Consider the following 23,466-nt stretch of genomic DNA (forward strand, 5'->3'; position numbering starts at 1 on the left):
CCTATTCCTGTTACCCCATATATTTACCCCACTAATCACCCTGATCTACATATTTTGTGACATAAAGCAGCAATTTAGCATGGTCAATCCACCTAACCAGCACATTTTGGAGTTTGGGAGGAAACTAGAGCCCCTGGAGGAACCCATGCAGACATGGGGAGAACATACAAACTCCACACAGACACAGGGGCGGCACAATGGGTAGCACTGCTGCCTCACAGCACCAGGGACCTGGGTTCAAATCAAGCCTCAGGTTGTGTGAAGTTTGTGCATTCTCCCCGTGTCTGTGAGAGTTTCCTCCAGTTGCTCCGGTTTCCACCCACACTCCAAAGACATGTGATTGAGGTGGATTGGCCGTGCTAAATTGCCCCTTAGTGTTGGGGATATGATCAGTGTAAATACGTGGGGTTATGGGGATAGGGCCTGGGTGGGGTTGTTGTTGGTGCTGGCTCAGTGGGCCGATTGGTCTCTTTCTGCACTGTCGGGATTCTATGATTTATCCAAGGCTGGGATCGAACCCAGGGCCCTGGCGCTGTGAGGGTAACCACCGTGCCACCATGCTGCCCAGGTGGGCACACAGACAGCTGCACACACTACACTGTCAATCACCTGCCTCCAGCTGTCAGTGCTGAGGAAGTGAAACCAAGCTCCCCCCCTCCTCACTCACTGCTGTGTCAGGTGGATAGTGAAATCCCACGACCATTACTGGATGGAGCGAAGGAGAGCTCCCGCTGGTTTCCGATGGCCGATCTTTATCCTTCAAACAGCCTAACATTTGGTGGTTATCCGACAGTTTGTGGGATCTGCTGTGTGCAGTGCCTGCCGGGTTTCCCAGGTGAACAGCAGTGACTGTGTTTCGGAAACAGGAAGCTGCTGTGTTGATTCAGAGCGCTCTGGAACAGCCCAGAACAAGCACGGGAGCTAAATCATTCCCTCTTTTCGATGGGTCACTCCCTCAGCGCAGTCCCTGCCGTTCTGTGGGAAGAGATGGTGACTGCACAGCAAGATCCCACAAGGCACGATGCAACACACAGCCAGGCAACTTAATTTCAGAGACGGTTTGAGGGACCCCTGGGAGAACCTGTTACAGCAGCTCGAATCTCAGGAACAGGTTACACAATTCTGTGACCTTCTGACCTGGGTGAGAGAGAGAATGAGAGGCACCAGGATAAGCCTGGAATGACTGATCCAGGAACCTCCAGTCCCATCGTCAACTCCAACAGACCTCTCATCCAAGGCTCAGCAAAGGGGGTCAACATGATAAACAACTGAATACCCAGTGAAAAAATACACAGTCCCTGCTGTCAATATCTCCAGCCATTCCACATCGGTCACAGGTACACTGGCCAGTGTCTGTCTGTGTGTGCGTGGGGGGCAGTGATGGGAGGGCATGTTACCTACAGAAAGCCTGGTCCCAGGTTAGCCAGACGGCAGGTTGTGTCCGGTGTCGATCGTCCTCGGGCCGTGTCTCAGGGAGCGATAGGAGGAGAGTGGGACCATCACAGGACCAGGCCCCCGCCTGTGTTCTCCACTCTCTGTGTGAAAGGAGAAGGTGGTAAGAATCAGAGTGGGAATAGCTTCTGTCGCGCCTGCTCCACTATTCATCATCAACCTCATCTCCACTTTCCCCGCACTCCTCCCCATCCCTCAATTCCCAAAGATTTCCCCTCTTTCCCCGCAGTCTTCCCTCATCCCTCAATTCCCAAAGATATCCCCACTTTCCCCACACTCTTCCTCCTATCTCTCAATTCCCAAAGATATCCCCACTTTCCCTGCACTCTTCCCCCATCCCTCATTTCTTTTTGTTCAATTGTGGGATATGGGCGTCTCTGACTGGCCAGCATTTATTGCCCATCCCTAGTTGCTCGAGGGCTGTTGAGAGTCAACCACGTTGCTGTGGCTCTGGAGTCACATGCAGGCCAGACCAGGTAAGGGCGGCAGATTTCCTGTGGTTGACTGTCAACTGCCCTTCAAGAGCAACTAGGGATGGACAATAAATGCTGACCAGCCAGTGATGCCCATGTCCCACGAATGAATGAAAAGAATTGGGCCCAATCTATTCAACCTCTCAGGCTCCACAGCCCTGAATGGTTTCCTCTTCCTATTTTCCTGGCTCCCCGTCACATACAGAGTGCGGATCTCACCTGGGGCGGCTGGATGAATGCCAGCCAGTCAGAGGCATGTGTGGGCAGCAGCCCCATTGCCTGGCACTTGTAGATGGCCAAGGCCAACCCCAGCAGGTTGCCGATGAAGTAGATGAGACGCTGCAGCCAGTGCTGATTCGAATTCCCCAGGACCCGAAAGACTGAGAGCGAGAATGGAAAAGCAGGAAGTTCAGGAACATGTGAGAGCCTTCCCTCATAACACAGCCCATCCATTTTAGGTATTAGTCTGGTAAACCGTCTCTGAACTGTCTCCAGCATACTTGATATCCAGCATACTTGAACACTTCCTTAACACAAGGGGCGACACGGTAGCACAGTGGTTAGCACTGCTGCTTCACAGCTCCAGGGACCTGGGTTCAATTCCTGGCTTGGGTCACTGTCTGTGTGGAGTTTGCACATTCTCCTCGTGTCTGCGTGGGTTTCCTCCCGGTGCTCCGGTTTCCTCCCACAGTCCAAAGATGTGCGGGTTAGGTTGATTGGCCAGGTTAAAAAGAAAATTGCCCCTTAGAGTCCTGAGATGTGTAGGTTAGAGGGATTAGCGGGTAAATATGTGGGGGTAGGGCCTGGGTGGGATTATGGTTGGTGCAGACTCGATGGGCCGAATGGCCTCCTTCTGCACTGTAGGGTTTCTATGATTTCTATGATTAAATAAGGTGACCAATACTGCACACAGTACTCCAGATGTGGTCTCACTAGTGACCTGTACAACTGAAGCATAACCTCCCTAGTTCTGTATTTAATTCCCATCACAATGAATGATAACATTCTATTAGTTTTCCTAATTACTTGCTGTACCTGCATATTAGCCTTTTGTGATTTATGCACTCAGACACCCAGATCTTGATCAATTGGGCCAGTGGGCTGACGAATAGCAGATGGAGTTTAATTTAGACAAATGCGAGGTGATGCATTTTGGTAGATTGAACCAGGGCAGGACTTACTCAGTTAATGGTAGGGCGTTGGGGAGAGTTACAGAACAAAGAGATCTAGGGGCACATGTTCATAGCTCCTTGAAAGTGGAGTCACAGGTGGACAGAGTGGTGAAGATGGCATTCAGCATGCTTGGTTTCATTGGTCAGAACATTGAATACAGGAGTTGGAATGTCTTGTTGAAGTTTTACAAGACATTGGTAAGGCCGCACTTGCAATACTGTGTACAGTTCCTATTATAGAAAGGATATTATTAAACTAGAAAGAGTGCAGAAAAGATTTACCAGGATGCTACCGGGACTTGATGGATTGAGTTATAAGGAGAGGCTGGATAGACTGGGACGTTTTTCTCTGGAGCGTAGGAGGCTGAGGTATGATCTTCTAGAGGTCTATAAAATAATGAGGGGGCACAGATCAACTAGATAGTCAATATCTTTTCCCAAAGGTAGGGGAGTCTAAAACTGGAGGGCATAGGTTTAAGGTGAGAGGGGAGAGATACAAAAGTGTCCAGAGGGGCAGTTTTTTCACACAGAGGGTGGTGAGTGTCTGGAACAAGCTGCCAGAGGTAGTAGCAGAGGCAGGTACAATTTTGTCTTTTAAAAAGCATTTAGATAGTTACATGGGTACGATGGGTTTAGAGGGATATGGGCCAAATGCGGGCAATTGGGATTAGGTTCGGGGTTTTAAAAAAGAAAGGGCGGCATGGACAAGTTGGGCCGAAGGGCCTGTTTTCATGCTGTAAACCTCTATGACTCAATCCCTCTGAATCTCTGAGCTCTGCAATCTCTCAAAATTTAGACAAAATGCTTATTTTTCATTCTTCCTGCCGAAATGGACAATCTCACATTTGCCCACATTCTACTCCATTTGCCAGATATTTCCCCACTCACTTAACCTTTCTATCTTTCTGTACTCTCTGTATGTCCTCTTCACAACTTACTTTCCCATATATCTGTGTGTCATCGGCAAATTTGCCAAACATCCCTTCATCCAGTCATTCATATAAATTTCATTCCTTGCCTCAAATTTGATTCCTTTTCCACTATTTAGTTTGAAACCGTCTCTATTTTCCTCATCATGGGGTTCACAAGAACACCGGCCCCAGCACAGTTCAGATGTAGACTGTCCCAATGGTACAGATCCACTTTACCCAGTACTGCTGTCAGTGTCCCATGAACCAGAACCCACCTCCCACACCAGTTAGGGCAGCACAGTGGCACGTACTGCTGCCTCACAACACCAGGGACTCGGTTCTATACTGGCTTAGAATCCCTACAATTCAGAAGGAGGCCATTCAGCCCATCACTTCTGCACCGACCATAATCCCACCCAGGCCCTATCCCTGTAACACAAAGTATTTACTCTGTTAGTCCCCCTGACACTATGGGAGAACTTACCATAGCCAATCAATTTAACCCGCACATCTTTGAACTGTGGGAGGAAACCGGAGGACCCGGAGATAGACAGAGAACATGAAAACTCCACACACACAGTCACTCGACGCCGGAATTGAACCTGGGTCCCTGGCGCTGTGAGGCAGCAGTGCTAACCACTGTGCCACCGTACCGCCCCTTGGGTCACTATCTGTGCAGAGTTTGCACGTTCACCCCGTATCTGTGTGGGTTTTCTCCGGGTGCTCCGGTTTTCTCCCAGTCTGAAAGATGTGCTGGTTAGGTGCACTGGCCACGCTAAATTCTCCCTCAGTGTAACCCGAACACGTACTGGAGTGTGGCGACTCGGGGATTCTCACAGTAACTTCATTGCAGTGTTAACGTGAGCCTACTTGTGACACTAATAAATAAACTTTAATGCAGCCTTTCAGTCACGCATTCATCCCTCCGATCTGGTCTGTCCTATACCTATTAGCATGTGGCTCAGGTAATAATTCAGAGATTATAACCATTGAGGTTCTGCTTCTTAATTTAGTGCTTAGGTCCTCATATCGACACTGAAAACCTCCTTCTTTATCTCTGTTGTTCATACCTACATTGACGAGGACAACTGGAAGCTTCCCCTCTCCACTGAAAGTTCTTCTCCAGCCCTGATCAGATGTCCTGAGCCCCGGCCCCAGACAGGCACCACAGCTGCCTTGATTCACATTCTTTGCTGCAGAGACTATACTGTCCCCCATTATCACTGCATTCCTTTTTGCTCCCCTCACTAGAATGGTTTCCTGTACCACAGTGCCATGGGTAATTGGTTCATCCACCCTGCAGCTCCCACTCATCCAAACAAGCTGAAAATACCTCAAACTGGCTGGACAATGGTAAAGGCTCCTGTCTGTGAGTTCCCTAATCTGTCTCACTCTCCTGTTCCTGACCACTGACCAAATCAGCAGACCCTGGGCCAAGAGGTGTGACTGCTCCCTGATACAAAGAATCCAGGTAACCTTCCCCCTCCCTGATGCATTGCAGTGTCTGTAGTTCAGCCTCCAGCTCATAAACTCTGAACCAGAGCTGCTTGAACTTCACTTACTGCAGACATGGTTGCCCTGGATCAAACTGACAGCCAGGAGCTCCCACACGCTGCAGCTGTGACACATCACCTGTCCTCCCATCTTTAATGTGTGCGAATAAACTGTTCAATTATTTTACCCAATTACATATTTTATTTTTGTTTTCAAGTATTTTAGTTTTTAAGTATTTTATTAACCTTACCACCAGTTGCTGTATTATTTTAATCCTTAAGAATAGAATAAACCTTCGTCACTTAGCAGATCCTCACCAAAAATCTAGCTTCTTCTCCTGTAGAAGAGTAAGATCACTTCCTGACGGCTGAGAAAGTTAGAAAGCAAAACAGCACCTCTTTCCCTTCCTTCTCTAACTCCCTTAATTACCCAACTCCCAGAACTCTATTCTAAGCTGCATTCAAGTGATGCCGGTTCAGAGCTGTTTCTGAGCTGCAGATTCAATATAGTACTCACTTGCAGACATGGACATCAAGGCCTGTATGGGTCTCCAGGCCATCATGCACACCATCATGATAGGGAGGATGGAGATGGTGTTGCCAGCCATGTACATGGTGAACAGATTCATGGGCAGCTGTTTCAATGGGCCCAAGGCAATGTCCCAGCAGCGCTGAAAACAGAAAGTGAGCAGGGTATCAGTAAAGAGAGACGGTTTGGGGAGGTCATATGCTGATCTTATACCCGGGCCTGGAAGTTAGGATGATGATTAACACAACAAGTCCCTTTATCACACAGGCTGCTGTGGTTCACCAAGGTACTTCACCATCATGGACAAACCAGACGTTGTCAGTCACACACTAAAGACACATTCAAATCCAACTTACTTTCTCAACCAGGATCCGGTCTGTTACTTGGACGCAGATGTCCGGTAGCTGTTTGTCCGAATATGTGACTGGACACATGGAGTCTCTCTGGCCACACTGTTGATCACAGCTCCTATGAGAAACAGAAAACACAAATTGGTCACCCTTTCAAGACCTTCTTTCAAGAGGGAGTCTCTCTGTTGAGGACCCCAATGTGGTGGCAACAGTGTCAGCATGAACTAAAGCTTGGGCAAACCTCAGACACACACTGCCATTGCGTGTACCAAACTGCCAGGGGAATGGAGGGATGCAGAAGTGGATTAGTGTCAATTGATAATCAGGGTGCCAATCCGCTTGCCCTCCATTGAGGGACAAAGCGACAAATCACCAGATGTACCAAATTGTATCTCGAAAACAAACACTGCGGGATATTGAGAGAGATCCAGTTCAGCTCCCGGCCCTGGAAACGAGCAATCGTTCCTCCAACCACCACCGCAGTTGGCACCTGATCAGGTGGAGGGGCTGAAACCAAAAGGGCATCTCAGGGTCATGACCTGGGGAAAAGATGCCAAGTGGGGTCTGAGTGGTTTCTGGGGGATTTGAGGGGCTGCTTTGTGCTGAGATGCTCGGTGAGGGGTAAAAGAGGCGCGAAAAACCCGGGTTGGGAAGTTTTGGGTTGGTTCCACATCCCCGGGTCATTGTGCGGTGGCCTCCCCTCGGGAGAGGCGGGCTGACCCGGCTTGCCTCCTACTCGAGCCCCCGGCTCCCCGCGCGGCCTCCGCACCTGCTGCTACCGCTCAGGTTGAGCTCGAGGGTCCACTTGTGCCAGCGCGCGCGGTTGACAAGCCCCGCCCCTGCAGCCATGACAACGCCGCCGACCGTTAACCGTCCCCCCTTTTCAAATCTGATTCCGATCCGAGGAAGAACCCGCGCGCTTCCGTCAACAAACCACTCCCGCTGCAATGCGCATGTGCGGTCCCAACCTCCTCAGCTCTGTTTACGCCGCCCATTGCCCCGCCCCCACAACTCCGCCATGTTTATTAGGGGCACATCGGTTCCGACTCGATCCACTCTCCGGCCAAATGGAGCGTCTCTGACCCGCACAAAGATGGACACCACTCAATATCAGAGATTTATAATATTGCTTCCTTAATTCCCTCACGAAAATGTCTTACACCGTATAAAACATCAATAAAACCTAAAGGACCAGATTATCCTTCTCATTCTGCAACCAAAACCAATTCAATGTTACTGGGTTTCTCCACAGATACTGCCAGACCTGCTGATGTTATCCATCATTTTCTGTTTTTATTTCACATTTCTGCAGTATTTTACATTCTGCCTCGAAGGGCTGATCCTTCCAACCAAGTTACAACGGACAGAACAATATAACATTGTGGCTTCCTCCAAGTATGAGAACTGAAGGGTGGACAATTTGCATGTATTAGTTAAAGTCAAGTTTATATTAGTCACAAGTCGGCTTAGATTAACACTGCAATGAAGTTACTGTGAAAATCCCCCAGTACTCACAGTCCGGCACCTGTTCGGGTGCACTGAGGGAGAATTTAGCATAGCCAATGCACCTAACCAGCACATCTATCGGACTGTGGGAGGAAACCGGCGCACTCGGAGGAAACCCACGCAGACACGGGGAGAACGTGCAGACTGCGCACAGACAGTGACCCAAGCTGGGTATCAAACCCAGGTCCCTGGCGCTGTGAGGCAGTAACGCTAACCACTGTGCCAAGGTTGATTAGAATCACAATATCACTGATGTAACCTAGTGATGCCAATGAAATAATGACAGTCATCTCATTGATGAGAGACAGTTTGATCTTCAATTAATTTGAAATAAGTTGTCATATGGAAAGAATACAGGTGTTGAATATAAATGAAGAGTTCAGTTTATTTTGCTCACTCTGACGAATCAGGCTGAACCTTCTACTGAGGACATACAAGGAGAAGATTTTGTCTTGTCATCCTGTTACTGACAAAGAACAAAGAGAACAAAGAACAGTACAGCACAGGAAACAGGCCCTTCGGCCCTCCAAGCCTGTGCCGCTCCTTGGTCCAACTAGACCAATCGTTTGTATCCCTCCATTCCCAGGCTGCTCATGTGACTATCCAGGTAAGTCTTAAACGATGTCAGCGTGCCTGCCTCCACCACCCTACTTGGCAGCGCATTCCAGGCCCCCACCACCCTCTGTGTAAAAAACATCCCTCTAATATCTGAGTTATACTTCGCCCCTCTCAGCTTGAGCCCGTGACCCCTCGTGAACGTCACTTCTGATCTGGGAAAAAGCTTCCCACCGTTCACCCTATCTATCCCCTTCATAATCTTGTACACCTCTATTAGATCTCCCCTCATTCTCCGTCTTTCCAGGGAGAACAACCCCAGTTTACCCAATCTCTCCTCATAGCTAAGACCCTCCATACCAGGCAACATCCTGGTAAACCTTCTCTGCACTCTCTCTAACGCCTCCACGTCCTTCTGGTAGTGCGGCGACCAGAACTGGATGCAGTACTCCAAATGTGGCCTAACCAGCGTTCTATACAGCTGCATCATCAGACTCCAGCTTTTATACTCTATACCCCGTCCTATAAAGGCAAGTATACCATATGCCTTCTTCACCACCTTCTCCACCTGTGTTGCCACCTTCAAGGATTTGTGGACTTGCACACCTAGGTCCCTCTGTGTTTCTATACTCCTGATGACTCTGCCATTTATTGTATAACTCCTCCCTACATTATTTCTTCCAAAATGCATCACTTCGCATTTATCCGGATTAAACTCCATCTGCCACCTCTCCGCCCAATTTTCCACCTATCTATATCCTGCTGTATTGCCCGACAATGCTCTTCGCTATCCGCAAGTCCAGCCATCTTGACATATTAAATAGAGCAGGAAAATACATGGGCATTGAATGGAATCTGACTTCTCCAACTGGAGTCAATGGGAGCTGTCTTGAGAACACATTGTCTGGACACTATTTTCAATAAAATACTGGAACTCTGCATATCTCCCTGCACAGCACATTTCTCCATTCAGCTTGTTCCATTTTTGTACATGGTTCCCTCTGATTCCTGTCTCTGTGTCTCTCAGCCCGCAGTAATTTACCGTGCTGTCAGTCAGCAGCTCGTGGATGGTTCCTCACTTTTCAAACTGTCGAATGATGCAGAAAATTAAGTCCCCATACCCTCTGCTCTAAAAACACTTCCGTAATTAGGGATGTGGATGAAGAAGTTAGGAGCTTTATCCTGGACTTGATGGTACAGCCGTAAGGAATATGAATGAGCTGTGCTCGAAAAACTCTAATTAATTGTAACTGATTCTCCCTCAAACTGTGTCATTGTAACTGGCTCCTGTGAGACACGGACACTAAAACTGATTTATTTTACATATTCTGATATATCCTGACCATTGATTAACTGTAAATAGCTCCTGAACCTTGGGGAGGAAAGTGTGCAGGTGACTTTCTCCCTCTCTGATGCCCCACCATGACAGCAGCTCAGACTCCAGCTCAATAACCCTGAGCACAGATTCCGCCAGCTGCAGACACTCGCCACAGATATGATTGTCCAGGTTTGCACAAACTCTCACATGCTGCAGTTCTGGCACACCACCTGCCCTGTGAAGAGCATCAAACTCCCGTCCAGTTACAGGAGAAATAAAAAAGGATTAACAACAGCATTCAACCCCTGCAGTTACACATGAACTCGCTGGTGTCTCAGCAGGTTGGATGACCGATTGAATCCCTTCCCACACTCTGAGCAGGTGAACGGCCTCTCCCCACTATGAGTGTGTTGGTGTGTCTGGAGATTGGATGATTGAGTGAACTGCTTCCCACACACAGAGCACCTGAACATTCTTTCCCCAGTGTGAACTCGCTGGTGTTGAATAAGATGAGATGATTGTCTGAATCTCTTTTCACAGTGAGGACAGCTGAATGGTCTCTTGTCAGTGTGAACAAGCTGGTGTTTGATTAGATCTGGAGAGGTTTTAAAGCAATCCCCACAGTAAAAGCATGTATATGGTCTCTTGTCACTGTGAACTCTCTGGTGTGACCCGAGGCTGGATGACTTTGTGAATCCCTTCCCACATGTGGAGCAGATGAACGGTCTCTCTCCAGTGTGAGCACGTCGATGGGTTTCCAGCTGGGATGGGTAACTGAATCCCTTCCCACAGTCCCCACATTTCCATGGTTTATCCATGGTGCCGGTATCCTTGTGTCTCTCCAGATTGGATGATCAGTTGAAGCCTCGTCCAAACATGGAATACGTGTATGCTTTCTCCCCGCTGGAAATGGTGTGATTTTCTTTCAGGCTGTGTTACTGGTTAAAGCTCTTTCCACACTCAGTTCACTGGAACAGTCATTCGGGTGTATGTGTGTGTGTCTCGGTGCTTTCCCAGTCACATCGATGCTTGAAATCTTTCCCCACAGGCAGAACAGAGAAACATTTCTCCTTTCACAGTGAAAGGTCGATGATATTTAGCTCTTGATTAATTCAGTGACTCTGACTGATCGCAAAGAAATGTTTTTCTGTCTTCAGATCATCTCCTACTGACCCCCTGTAAAAAGAATTGATGGTGTCAGTATCACTCAGTCCAGGATAGAAATTCAGAACAGAAATATCTAGTTTCTGTGCAACATTCCCACCCTCTGTTCTTCCAAATATGTGATCCAATCAAACTAAAATACGCTAAAATCAGCAACAAAGTCCTCACAAAAGGAAAGGGAATGTTCTTAACTAAACCAGAATGTTTTTTACAAACACATGAACAAGGAGCTGAGGTAGGCCATTCAGCCCCTCCACCATTTATTAAGACTGTGGCTGATTTGATAGTAACCTCAAATCTGCAAGATGCTTACCTCTGATAATCTATCGCCCCCTTGCTTACCAAGAATCTAACCACCTCTGCCTTAAAAATATTCAAAGATTCTGCTTCCACTACTTTTTCAGAAAGAGAGTTTCAAAGAGTCACAACCCTCTGAGTGAAAGAATTTCTCCTGACCTCTGTTTTAAACGGGCGACCCCTTATTTTAAACAGTGACCCCTAGTTCTAAGTTCTCTCGCAGAAGGAAACAGCCTCTTCACAACCACCTTGTCAAGACACCTCAGGATCTTATAATGGTTTAGTCAAGTCTCCTCTTGGTATTCTAAACTCCAGTGGATACAAGCCAAGTCTGTTCAAACTTTCCTTACAAGACAATACACCCATTGCTGCTATTAGTCTGTTAAACCTTCTCTGAACTGCTTCCAACATATTGACATCCTTCCTTTAATAAGGTAACCAATACTGTACACAATACTCTAAATGTGGTCTCACCAATGCCCTGCACAACTGAAGCACAACCTTGCTACTTTTGCAATCAACTCCCTCACAATAAATGGTAACATGCTATTAGCTTTCCTAATTACTTGCCCTGCCTGTATAAGAGCCTTCTGTGATTCATGCACTGGGACACAAAGGTCTCTCTGCACCTCAGAGCTCTGCAATCTCTCACCATTTAGATAAGTTTATCTTTTATTCTTCCTGCCAAAGTGGACATTTCACAGTTGCCCAATTCTACTCCATTTACCAGTTTTTTGCCCACTCACTTATCCTATGTGTATATTTTTGTAGTCTCCTTATGTCATCTTTACGACTTATTTTCCTGCTTATAGTACATTGGCCATGCTTAGTGTCCAAAGATGTGTAGGTTAGATAGTCTAACCATGATGAAATGTGTGGCATTATAGGGATAGGGCTGGTGGTGGGCCCGGGTAAGATGCTCTTTTGGAGAGTCAGGGCAGACCTTATGGGCCAAATGGACTCCTTCTCCACTGTATGTATTCTATGGTTTATGCTTCTATGGTCTATCTTGTGTGATTATCAAATTTGGCAATCATTGCTGCAATCCCTTCATCAAAGTCATTTCTATATATTGTAAACAGTTCAGTTCCCAGCAGTGATTCCTATGGCACACCACTTGCCAAAAGGGTCACCCAGATTTCCCTCAGTGTACCTGAACAGGCGCCGGTGTGTGGCGACTGGGGGATTTTACAGTAACTTCATTGCAGTGTTAATTTACCCTACTTGCGGCACTAATAAATAAACTTTAAACGTTAATGATCCACAAACTCCTCTGGGCAGCACAGTGGTTAGCACTGTTGCCTCACAGCGCCAGGGACCCTGGGTGCTTTCCCAGCTTGGGTCACTGTCTGTGTGGAGTTTGCACGTTCTCCCCGTGTCTGCATGGGTTTCCTCCGGGTGCTTCTGTTTCCTCCCACAGTCTGAAAGACGTGCTGGTTAGGTGTATTGGCCATGCTAAATTCTCCCTCAGTGTACCCGAACAAGCGCCGGAGTGTGGCGACTAGGGGATTTTCACAGTAACTTCATTGCAGTGTTAATGTAAGCCGACTTGTGACACTAATAAATAAACGTTGAAACTTTCTATTGGTTCCTGTGACTCTGCGGGAACTCGGACCCTCATTGGAAACAGACACTAAAGCCCCGCCCTCTATTGCGTCACCAAGGAGGGCACGCATGCGCGCCATTCCCCGTTGGAACAAGATGGCGGCCGTTAACTACGGCTTTGTCCCGGGAAACAGACACGGAGCTGCAGACACGGGACCTTCAGGTCAGTATTTGGGGTTTGAGGCTTTCACCACGTGTTTCGAAACATTCCCCGTTCCACGGTTGGCAATATCACTCCCTCTCGGTCACCATATTCTTACCCGTTTGGAGATACGACGAACAACAAACACTCCGTTGGCCATTGCTGCGCATGCTCCGAATACAGAGCGCTATTGCGTTTGCGCACTGCCCTGGATAGGGGACATCCACCGCCGCGGAGAACTCTGGGGAAAGTACCCACCATCTACTGTCCAAATTAATTTTTCTGCTATGATGTGGGGATTAGGGCGGCGAGGCAAATAAATGAAGTTAGGAACCAAATAAAATGAAAATCCAAGTGCACAGATCCTCCATAGAAAGAAGGAAAGTGCGAATTGGTGGAGAATCAAGAGTTCACAAAGCAGTGGCAAGAACTGCAGAAACCAACCCCTGCAATCACATAGGAACTGACCAAGTGAATCCTATCAGTGAGTAATTGTATGACCTCGTGTATGACTTAGATCATATATTTTAGTCATGTTAGCACACTAATAAAACTGAATTACTGGAAACAGGCTGCAGCTCTTTTCATTTTCATTTACTACAGTATGCAGGTGTCACTGGCATCTATTATCATTGCTGAATACTTTTGAGAAGGTGATGATAATCTGTCTTCCCTAACCACAGCAGCCCATGGAGGTTTCGGATGGTTTCTGGGTCCCCAGAATATTAGCCTGGGCCTTTGGATTACTAGCACGGTAGCACAGTGGTTAGCACTGCTGCTTCACAGCTCCAGGGTCCCGGGTTCGATTCCCGGCTCGGGTCACTGTCTGTGTGGAGTTTGCACATTCTCCTCGTGTCTGCGTGGGTTTCCTCCGGGTGCTCCGGTTTCCTCCCACAGTCCAAAGATGTGCGGGTTAGGTTGATTGGCCAGGTTAAAAATTGTCCCTGAGATGTGTAGTTAGAGGGATTAGCGGGTAAATATGTGGGGGTAGGGCCTGGGTGGGATTGTGGTCGGTGCAGACTCGATGGGCCGAATGGCCTCCTTCTGCACTGTAGGGTTTCTATGATTCTTTCTATGATTCTAGTCCTGTGATATTACCACTGTGTCACCATCTTCCATCACAAAAAATACTCATTTTAGCATTTCCTGCTATTGAGGCAATTTTGTATCCAAAATGTAACTTGCTCATGGATCTCTTGAGATTTGATGTTTCTGCCCAGTCTGCCATGTGGGAACACTGTAGATGTGGATAGAATGTTTCCTTGTGTGGGAGAATGGGTGGCACAGTGGTTAGCACTGCTGCCTGACAGCGTCGGAGACCTGGGTTCAATTCCCAGCTTGGGGCACTGCCTGTTCGGAGTCTGCACATTCTCCGTGGGTTTCCTCCCACAGTCCAAAAGACGTGCTGGTTAGGTGCATTGGCCATGCTAACTTCTCCCTCAGTGTATCCGAACCGTGGTTAGAGTGTGGCGAGGCGGGGATTTTCACAGTAACTTAATTGCAGTGTTAATGTAAGCCTACTTGTGACACTAGTAAATAAATAAGTAGAATCATCCAAAATGAGGGGCCAGAAATGTAAGATAGTCACAGACAAATGGTATGGTATGGAGGGGAGATCCTATGAGGAGAGGCTGAGGGATTTGGGATTGTTTTCGCTGGAAAGGCGGCGGCTAAGAGGGGATCTTATTGAAACATATAAGATGATTAGAGGTTTAGATAGGGTGGATAGTGATAGCCTTTTTCCTCTGATGGAGAAATCCAGCACGAGGGGGCATGGCTTTAAATTGAGGGGGGGTAGTTATAGAACCGATGTCAGGGGTAGGTTCTTTACCCAGAGGGTGGTGAGGGATTGGAATGCCCTGCCAGCATCAGTAGTAAATGCGCCTAGTTTGGGGGCGTTTAAGAGATCCGTAGATAGGTTCATGGACGAAAGGAAATTGGTTTAGGTTGGAGGGTCACAGTTTTTTTTTTAACTGGTCGGTGCAACATCGTGGGCCGAAGGGCCTGTTCTGCGCTGTAATGTTCTATGTTCTATGTTCTATGTTCTAAATCCAATAGGGGAAATAAGGAGAAATGTGTTGATCAGAGCAGCTACAATGTGGAACTCGCTACTACAGGAAATAGTTGTGGCAAAAAACCTTTCAAAATGAAACAAAATGAGTGGATAAGAGGGAAAAGAATAGAATGAGAAAGTGAAAGACTGAGCTGAGGGAGGTGGAATGGAAGGAGATGCTTGTGGAGTATCAACAACAGCAGAGACTGACTGGGCCAAATGGCCAGTTTCTGTTATGTATATTCTGTGTAATTCCATATAAACTGTTTCCACAGGATGTTCGAAGAGGAGGATTTACAGATAGGAAAAAAAATAATTTTTAAGATCTTCAGAGTGACACAATTCATCAGGACCTGAATATCATTGGCTGTTCAATGTGGAAGGAAAAATGCTTTTCTGTTCAAACATCAGTGTGACTGGAAAAGCACCGAGACACACACACACCCGAGTGAGAGTGTTCCAGTGAACTGACTGTGGAAAGAGCTTTAACCAATTACACAGCCTGAAAAAAACATCACACCATTCGCAGCGAGGAGAAACTGTACACGTGGTTTATGTGTGGTTGAGGCTTCAACTGATCATCCAACCTGGAGAGAGACAATGACACTGGCACCATGGAGAAACCATGGAAATGTGGGGACTGTGGGAAGGGATTCAAATACCAATCTCGGCTGGAATATCATCGACACACTCACACTGGGGAGAGACCGTTTCTCTGCTCCATGTGCGGGAAGGGATTCACTCGGTCATCCGACCTTCTGAGACACCAAACCACTCACAATGAGGAAAGACCATTCACCTGCTCCACGTGTGAGAAGGCATTCATTCAATCATCCGATCTCAGGATACACCAGCGAGTTCATACTGGAGAGAGGCCATTCACCTGCTCTGACTGTGGGAAGAGATTCAGTCAGTCAGCCCACCTGCTGGCACACCAGCGAGTTCACACGGGGGAAAAGCCGTTCACCTGCTCTGAGTGTGGGAAAGCATTCATCCATTCATCCCACCTGGTGAGACACCAGCGAGTTCACACTGGGGAGAAGTTGTTCAACTGCTCCATGTGTGGGAAGGGATTCACTCAGTCACCCCACCTGGTGAGACACCAGCGGCTTCACAAATGACTGCAGGGATTAGATTCTGCTGTTAATCACATCCAGAACTGAACCATGTTCATTCTGACAGTTAGCGTTTCCTTCTGCTGAAAATAATTTAACTGAAGTTTTATATTCTGGTTATATGTCCAATAAACCAGCTTTGTTTTGAACCTATTGTTTTAGATTTTTATCTTTCCCACCTGAGTGTTTAACATCACCTGTCTGGGGCTCAAAAAGGACAATCTGGGGGAGGATCGTACGGCAGGAACAGAACTTCAGGCTGGACACAGTCCAGGAACATGGTGACCATCCACATTTTGTCCCTGTTGAATAAAATCAAACACAGTGTTTATTCTCCATCCAGTTATCTGACCTTTTCTATTTGTACAGCTCACACTGATCTCCCTGGTAACAGATATTGTGCTTCCTTCCCTCATTTCCAATTAGTTATTATAAAATCTGTTTCTTCCAATCTATCTGGAACATCAGGTGGACTTTCCCAAGTGGAATTGAGACAGAGGTGAGATCAGCCATGATCAGATTGAATGGCGGAGCAGGCTTGAGGGGCTGAATTGCCGACTCCTGCTCCTAGTTCTTATGTTTTTCAGTTAACGATCATCACTGTCCCTGTGAGGGAATGTTTCTATCCTGGACTCGCTGTGATGGATTTTGGAAACTCCTTTCAAATGGACTTAGAGGGGGAGGATTTACACATCGTAAACCCAAACCAAGAAAAATATTTGTCTTTGATCAATCTTTAACTTTGGACATTTTTTTCACAGGACTTCAGAAGCTCAGTGGTGGAAGGCAAAAAACTCAAACAAATCATCGCAGCAGCATCTGACGCTATTGCCTAAATAATTGTAATCTGAATATTATTGTAATTTGAACATGGAAGGGGAAAGCACGGTTAACAGTGGAGAGAAGCCACGTGTTCTGTGAGTGGACAAGGATCCAGCCAGTCACCTGGCCTGTCAAGGCACAAGCACAGTCACACTGGGGGGAAACCATGGAAATGTGGGGACTGTGGGAAGGGATTAATTTGTTCATTCCACCCCCCCCCCCCCTTTATCTTTATCTCATCTCTCTTCACTGACAGCAAAGTCCCCTGTGGGTTAATCCTGAGTTGCGTGAGAAATGTGTCCCAGCCGCTCTCTTCCATGACTCTGAGCTCCTGGACACGGAACAGAAACTCCTTTACAATGTGTTTTAGAGTCAGGAAGAACAACAGTGAATAATGGAAACGGGCTGTCAAATCAGAGATTGGTGTAAAACTGGGATCTGTTCCTGACTGAGTAAAATGGCAGGTTTAAGTTTCAAAATGTTAGTGTAACATTTCTGAATCTACCAGTGTAAGGTAATGGTAACAGAATCACAGATTACTACAGTGCAGAAGAGACCCTTCGGCCCATCGAGTCTGCACTGATGCATGAAAGGCCCTGACCTGCCCACCTAATCCCACTTGCCAGCACTTGGCCCATGTTATGAATGTTATGGTGGTGCCAAGTACTCATCCAGGTACTTTTTGAAGGATGTGAGGCATCCCGCCTCCACCACCCTCTCAGGCAGTGCATTCCAGACTGTCACCACCCTCTGGGTAAAGTTTTTCCTCAAATCCCCTCTCAACCTCCAACCCCCCACTTTTATCTTGTGTCCCCTCGTAACTGACTGTTCAACTAAGGGGAACAGCTGCTCCCTCTGCACCCTGTCCATGCCCCTCATAATCTTGAACACATCAAGTTACATTTCTATATGGAACCTTTAACCATTTCTCCCCTTCCATTGACTTCAATGTGATGGAAGCTGACTGTTAGAATGTCAACATATAAAATATATTTACAAATGATTGGACAGTTTCTTACATTTGGGATCTTTCTCTGTTTTGTGCACTTGAGGTGTTAGATAACAGACTTTCTCATGTGACTATCCAGCAGGAATATTAGTTTTAAAGTTCTTTTTTATCCGTGTCACAAGTAGGCTTACATTAACACTGCAATGAAGTTACAGTGAAAATTCCCCAGTCGCCACACTCCGGCACCTATTCGGGTACACTGAAGGAGAATTTAGCATAGCCAATGCACCAAACCAGCACAAGAAAACCAGAGCATCCAGAGAAAACCCGCACAGGGAGAATGTGCAGACTCTACATCGATAGTGACCCAAGCCAAGAATTGAATCCATGTCCCTGGTGCTGTGAGGCAGCAGTGCTAACCACTGTGCCACCGTGCTGTCCAAAATCAGTTGTGAAACACAAATCAATCTGATTTTAAGGCTTCCTGGTGCAATAAACTGATCATGCTCTTCCCAGCTAACACCATTTCACACCCGCATCTGTTAGATTTTAATGTGATTGTCCAACGTAGAAACCTTGCATCTTTTAGCCACTTTGAATTCATACACCCCCTTCTCCCTCCACCCGCTTCTCCCTCTCCCCCCCCCCCCCCCCCCCACCACCCAAAGAGATTGTCTTTGAAATCAGTCGTTCCTGAATAATATAAAATTGTGTATAAAATTATGAAGGGCATAGAGTGAACAGTGGGAAGCTTTTTCCCAGGTCAGAGGTGACGAACACAAAGGGGCACAGGTTCGGCAAGGTTCAACACAGATGTCAGGGGGACGTATTTTACACAGAGGGTGGTGGGGGCCTGGAATGCACTGCCAAGCAAGGTGATTGAGGCAGACACACTGGGATTGTTTAAGACTTATCTAGATAACCACATGAACAGACTGGGAATAGAGGGATACAAAAGAATGGTCTAGTGGGCACATGAGCGGTGCAGGCTTGGAGGGCCGAAGGGCCTGCTCCTGTGCTGTATTGTTCTTTGTTCTTTGATGACAGTATTAAGCTTCGCTCTAACCTGTCCTAAACCTCCTGTCAGTTCATTAATTGAAACCAGGGACTCTCTCCCTTGTTTTAACCTGTCTGCACGGTTATTCCTTTAATTTAGCTCTTGAATTGTTTGTGAATTGTTTGATGTTCCCACATCTCAGTGACAAATGTTGAGCTGTTTGCTCCACGCTGTAAGAAGTCTCACAAACCCAGGTTAAAGTCCAACAGGTTTATTTGGTCGCCCAAGCCACTAGCTTTCGGAGCGCTGCTCCTTCATCAGGTAAGTGGGAGTTCTGTTCACAAACAGGGCATATAAAGACACAAATTCAATTTCCAAAATTTACAAGATGGAGACAATACACATCTCTTTAACCTGTGCTTGACCCCCTCTCCACTCACATTGTCTGTACCTTTAAGACTTGATTACCTGTAAAGACTCGCATTCCAACCATTATTTTGTAAATTGAGTTTCTGTCTTTATATGCCCTGTTTGTGAACAGAACTCCCACTTACCTGATGAAGGAGCAGCGCTCCGAAAGCTTGTGGCTTTTGCTACCAAATAAACCTGTTGGACTTTAACCTGGTGTTGTGAGACTTAAGAACATAAGAAATAGGAGCAGGAGTAGGCCATCTAGCCCCTCGAGCCTGCCCCGCCATTCAATAAGACCGTGGCTGATCTGAAGTGGATCAGTTCCACTTACCCACCTGATCCCTATAACCTCTAATTCCCTTACCGATCAGGAATCCATCTATCCGTGATTTAAACATATTCAACAAGATAGCCTCCACCACTTCAGTGGGCAGAGAATTCCAGAGATTCACCACCCTCTGAGAGAAGAAGTTCCTCCTCAACTCTGTCCTAAACTGACGCCCCTTTATTTTGAGGCTGTGCCCTCTAGTTCTAGTTTCCTTTCTAAGTGGAAAGAATCTCTCCACCTCTACCCTATCCAGCCCCTTCATTATCTTATAGGTCTCTATAAGATTCCCCCCTCGGCCTTCTAAATTCCAATGAATACAAACCCAATCTGCTCGGTCTCTCCTCATAATCAACACTCCTCATCTCTGGTATCAACCTGGTGAACCTTCCCTGCACTCCCTCCAAGGCCAATATATCCTTCCCCAAATAAGGGGACCAATACTGCACACAGTATTCCAGCTGCGGCCTCACCAATGCCCTGTACAAATGCAGCACTTCTTACTGTACTAATACATGTGACAATAATAAATCAAATTGTGCATTCAAATTGAAATTCTGTTCTCCAAGGGATGAGTTCAAAGATAAATAATTGCTGCGCTTAATTGTTGAATTAATCCCTGCTGTCTGTGTTGAATGAACCCATCTCAGTGACAAATGTTGATCTGTTTGCTCCGCACCGTAAGAAGTTTAACAACACACCAGGTTAAAGTCCAACAGGTTTATTTGGTAGCAAAAGCCACACAAGCTTTCGGAGCTCCAAGCCCCTTCTTCAGGTGAGTAAAGCCACAAACAGAAAGGTCCAGTTTTCTCCTGGACTTTGACACAAAGCAGCCTTCACAATGATGCAGAGTTTCAACCAATGAGGGAGATCCGGGCTCAGCCCCGCCTTTCATTCACTCCGATTGGTTGGAGGACCAACCGCTCCCGCTCAGTCCTCCAGCCCCGCCCCTCATTCACTCCGATTGGTTGGAGGACCAGCCGCTTCCGCTCGGTCCTCCAGCCCTACCCCCTCTTCCTATTGGTCCGGAGCTGCCGTCAATCACAGAATATTGAGTACATGCGCAGTGTGGATGAGCTTTGGCCGATTCACAGACGGTGAGTTTCCGGCGTGGCCGGAGAGATAGAGCTGGTGGGTGGATGGAGAAGCTTCATAAGCACTCGTAATGGATCTGAAAGCAGCATAAGGTGCTAACGGTCCCGCATCTGTATCTCTGGGGCAACAGCTGCTCCGCGCCGCTTCGCTCCGCTCGGTAACAAACCCGGGTTAACGGCCACCATCTTTGGGGCGATGTGCAGGAGTGCGCATGCGCGCTGCTCCCTGCCAGCAGGAGGAGAGAATGTTGTGAATTTCTCTCCTGGACTGACAGGGATGGACTTTGGAAACTCCTTTTACAGGGAGTGAGAAGGGGAGGATTTACACACAGAAAACTCAACCCAAGAGAAATATTTATCTCTTCTAAATTTCTGTCCTGGATTAACAGTGATTTTTGTTTTGTAATCTTGATTTACAGAATACGACAATTGGAAAATTCAAACCGAAGATCACATCACATCTGGCAGCCATCCCGTTCTTTAGAATCTGAATATCATCAGCTTTTGAATGTGAAAGGTCAAAGGTTTGTCTGCTCTGTCTGTTGGGAACGATTTCAGATTTCTGGGGTGGCACAGTGGTTAAGCATTACTGCAACACAACGCCAGAGACCCAGGTTCGATTCCAGCCTCGGGTGATTGTGTGGAGTTTGCATGTCCTCCCCCATATTTCCTCCCACAGTCTAAAGATGTGCAGATTAGGTGGGTGGCCAATAACTGGTGTGAAGATAATCCCAGAAACTATAGTCAGTTTAATCTTGGCGATCGGGAAAATTCCTGAAACAATAATTGAGGACAAATTTAATAGTCACCTGAGTAAATGTGGGTTAATAAGGAAAGCCAGCATGGATTTGTGAAGGGAACTAACCTGCTTAACCTGTTTTTTGATGAGGTTACAGACACCAGTGTTGAGGATAATGCTATTAATATGGTGAACATGGACTTCCAAAAGGCATTAGATAAATTGCTGCACAACAGACTTAGGAACAAAGTTATGACTCGTGGAATGAAAGGGACAGTAACAACATTGACACAAAATTGTCCACGGGACAGGAAACTCATGAAATATTGGTTAATGGATGTTTGGGAGTTCCTCAGGAACTGGTGTTAACACCCTGCTCTTCCTAATGTACACAAATGACCCAGACCTTGGTGTTCAGGAACAGTTTTGAAATTAGTGGAGACAGTCTTCTGTAGACCCAGACCGTGTGGCAGGTTCCCTTCTCCGAAGGATATCAGTGAATAAGGTGCATTTTTACAACAATCCAGCAGTTTTCATTGTCACTTTTTCCCAGTGACGGACGTACAAATGACCAGATTAATTCAGTTCAATTTCACAAACTGCCTGTGTTTTTATGAGTTCTCTCTCACTCCCTTTTTTTTTGTTTTGAAACAGTTATACAGGGTTTTAGAAGAGCAGGATTTGCAGTCGGGAAATTGAAACGAAACATCACATCACAACCTGGTGGAGTTTTCCAATGTATCATAACCTGAATATCATTTGATTTTGAACATGGAAGGAACAAGCACCGTTCACAGTGGGGAAAATCCATACACGTGTTCTGTGTGTGGACGAGGCTTCAGCCAATCATCTGACCTGTTGAAACACAAATGCAGTCAATCCAGGAAGAAACCGTGGAAATGCAGGGATTGTGGGAAGGGATTCAAATCCCCGTCTGGCCTGGAAAGTCATTGGCTCAGTCACACTGGGGAGAAACCGTTCACCTGCTTCAAATGTGGGAAGGGATTCACTCGTCAATCCTACCTTCTGACACATCAGCGACTTCACACTGGGGAAAGGCCGTTCACCTGTTCTGTGTGTGGGAAGGGATTCATTCAGTCATCTACCCTGTTGAATCACCAGCGAGTTCACACTGAGGAGAGACCATTTAAATGCTCAGACTGTGGGAAGTGTTACAAATGTTCTGGGGAACTGATGCACCATCAACGTGTTCACAGCAATGAGAGGCCATTCACCTGTTCCATGTGTGGGAAAGGATTTACTCAGCAATACAAACTGCAGACACACCAGCGAGTTCACACTGATGAGAGACCTTTTACATGTCCAGACTGTGGAAAACACTTTAAAAGTTCCCAGGACTTGATGCAGCATCAACCTGTTCACACTGATGAGAGACCGTTCAGATGCTCTCACTGTGGGTCTGCATTCAAGCGATCATCTCATCTCACTGTACACCAGCAAATTCACACTGGGGAGAGGCTGTTCACCTGCCCTGAGTGTGGCAAAGGGTTTACTCAGTCATCCGTCCTTCTGACACACCAGTGTGTTCAAACTGGGGGGAGACCATTCATCTGCTCTGAGTGTGGGAAGGGATTCCCTTCCTCATCCAAACTTCTGATGCACCAGCGAGTTCACACTGGGGAGAGGCCATTCACATGTGCTGAATGTGGGAAGGGATTTGCTTATTTTTCTGTATTGATGAGACACCAACAAGCTCACAAACAATGACAATGATTGAATTTTGCTGTCAATGACATCCAGGATTATGTTCGTTGGGGTCTATTGGATGATGTCAATAAATTCCAGCCAGTTGTTTGGGCTAATATTGTGGATAAAGGTCAAATAAATCAGTTTCATATTACTATTTTTATATTGAACACACTGTGTTGCATCTATTTAATGTCTCTAACTCACTTAAGTTAGATAAATCGCCGGGACCGGATGGGATGTACCCCAGGTTACTGTGGGAGGTGAGGAAGAGATTGCTGATCCTC

The 23,466-nt window shown here is 46.8% G+C and overlaps 4 protein-coding genes across 6 annotated transcripts in view; 2 read left to right on the forward strand and 2 right to left on the reverse strand.

Moving 5' to 3' along the window:
* The window catches only part of LOC144484979 (uncharacterized), a 565,458-nt gene extending 545,922 nt beyond the window's left edge, over positions 1-19,536 (reverse strand). The window contains exon 1 of the mRNA XM_078203305.1: positions 19,458-19,536. The gene's annotated coding sequence lies outside the window, so the exon portion shown is untranslated. The remainder of the gene's footprint in view (positions 1-19,457) is intronic.
* LOC144485006 (ER membrane protein complex subunit 4-like) lies at positions 1,255-7,246 on the reverse strand. Of its 2 annotated transcripts, none has more exons than XM_078203334.1 (5): positions 7,150-7,246; positions 6,387-6,498; positions 6,019-6,172; positions 2,145-2,305; positions 1,255-1,535 (listed from the first exon to the last, which is right to left on the reverse strand). In XM_078203334.1, exons 1-5 carry the CDS (start codon positions 7,227-7,229, stop codon positions 1,500-1,502), a joined length of 543 nt encoding a protein of 180 aa, XP_078059460.1. In that variant the 5' UTR covers positions 7,230-7,246; the 3' UTR covers positions 1,255-1,499. The 2 variants fall into 2 exon arrangements, with proteins under 2 accessions (XP_078059460.1, XP_078059461.1); XM_078203335.1 differs by having other exon boundaries at positions 6,387-6,495; positions 7,150-7,229.
* LOC144485007 (uncharacterized) lies at positions 12,911-17,029 on the forward strand. 2 transcript variants are annotated; one of them, XM_078203338.1, is made up of 3 exons: positions 12,911-12,988; positions 15,296-16,030; positions 16,897-17,029. In XM_078203338.1, exons 2-3 carry the CDS (start codon positions 15,635-15,637, stop codon positions 16,969-16,971), a joined length of 471 nt encoding a protein of 156 aa, XP_078059464.1. In that variant the 5' UTR covers positions 12,911-12,988; positions 15,296-15,634; the 3' UTR covers positions 16,972-17,029. The 2 variants fall into 2 exon arrangements, with proteins under 2 accessions (XP_078059464.1, XP_078059463.1); XM_078203337.1 differs by lacking the exon at positions 16,897-17,029 and having other exon boundaries at positions 15,296-16,284.
* Positions 19,537-20,704: 1,168 nt separating the features above from the next.
* On the forward strand, positions 20,705-23,347 carry LOC144485010 (uncharacterized). Its single transcript, XM_078203341.1, has 3 exons — positions 20,705-20,736; positions 21,153-21,257; positions 22,127-23,347. Exon 3 carries the CDS (start codon positions 22,244-22,246, stop codon positions 23,198-23,200), a length of 957 nt encoding a protein of 318 aa, XP_078059467.1. The 5' UTR covers positions 20,705-20,736; positions 21,153-21,257; positions 22,127-22,243; the 3' UTR covers positions 23,201-23,347.
* Positions 23,348-23,466: the final 119 nt, after the last annotated feature.

The sequence above is a fragment of the Mustelus asterias genome, unplaced genomic scaffold (assembly GCF_964213995.1).
Source record: "Mustelus asterias unplaced genomic scaffold, sMusAst1.hap1.1 HAP1_SCAFFOLD_150, whole genome shotgun sequence".
NCBI lineage: Eukaryota > Metazoa > Chordata > Chondrichthyes > Carcharhiniformes > Triakidae > Mustelus > Mustelus asterias.

Coding starts and splice junctions, on each gene's coding strand:
- LOC144485010 (XM_078203341.1), top strand. CDS start 22,244: ATGGAAGGAACAAGCACCGTTCACAGTGGGGAAAATCCATACACGTGT.
- LOC144485006 (XM_078203334.1), bottom strand. CDS start 7,229: ATGGCTGCAGGGGCGGGGCTTGTCAACCGCGCGCGCTGGCACAAGTGG. Junction 6,173..6,386: donor ACCGGATCCTGGTTGAGAAA/GTAAGTTGGATT, acceptor TTCTGTTTTCAG/CGCTGCTGGGACATTGCCTT. Junction 1,536..2,144: donor CATTCATCCAGCCGCCCCAG/GTGAGATCCGCA, acceptor CCTTTCACACAG/AGAGTGGAGAACACAGGCGG.
- LOC144485007 (XM_078203337.1), top strand. CDS start 15,635: ATGGAGAAACCATGGAAATGTGGGGACTGTGGGAAGGGATTCAAATAC.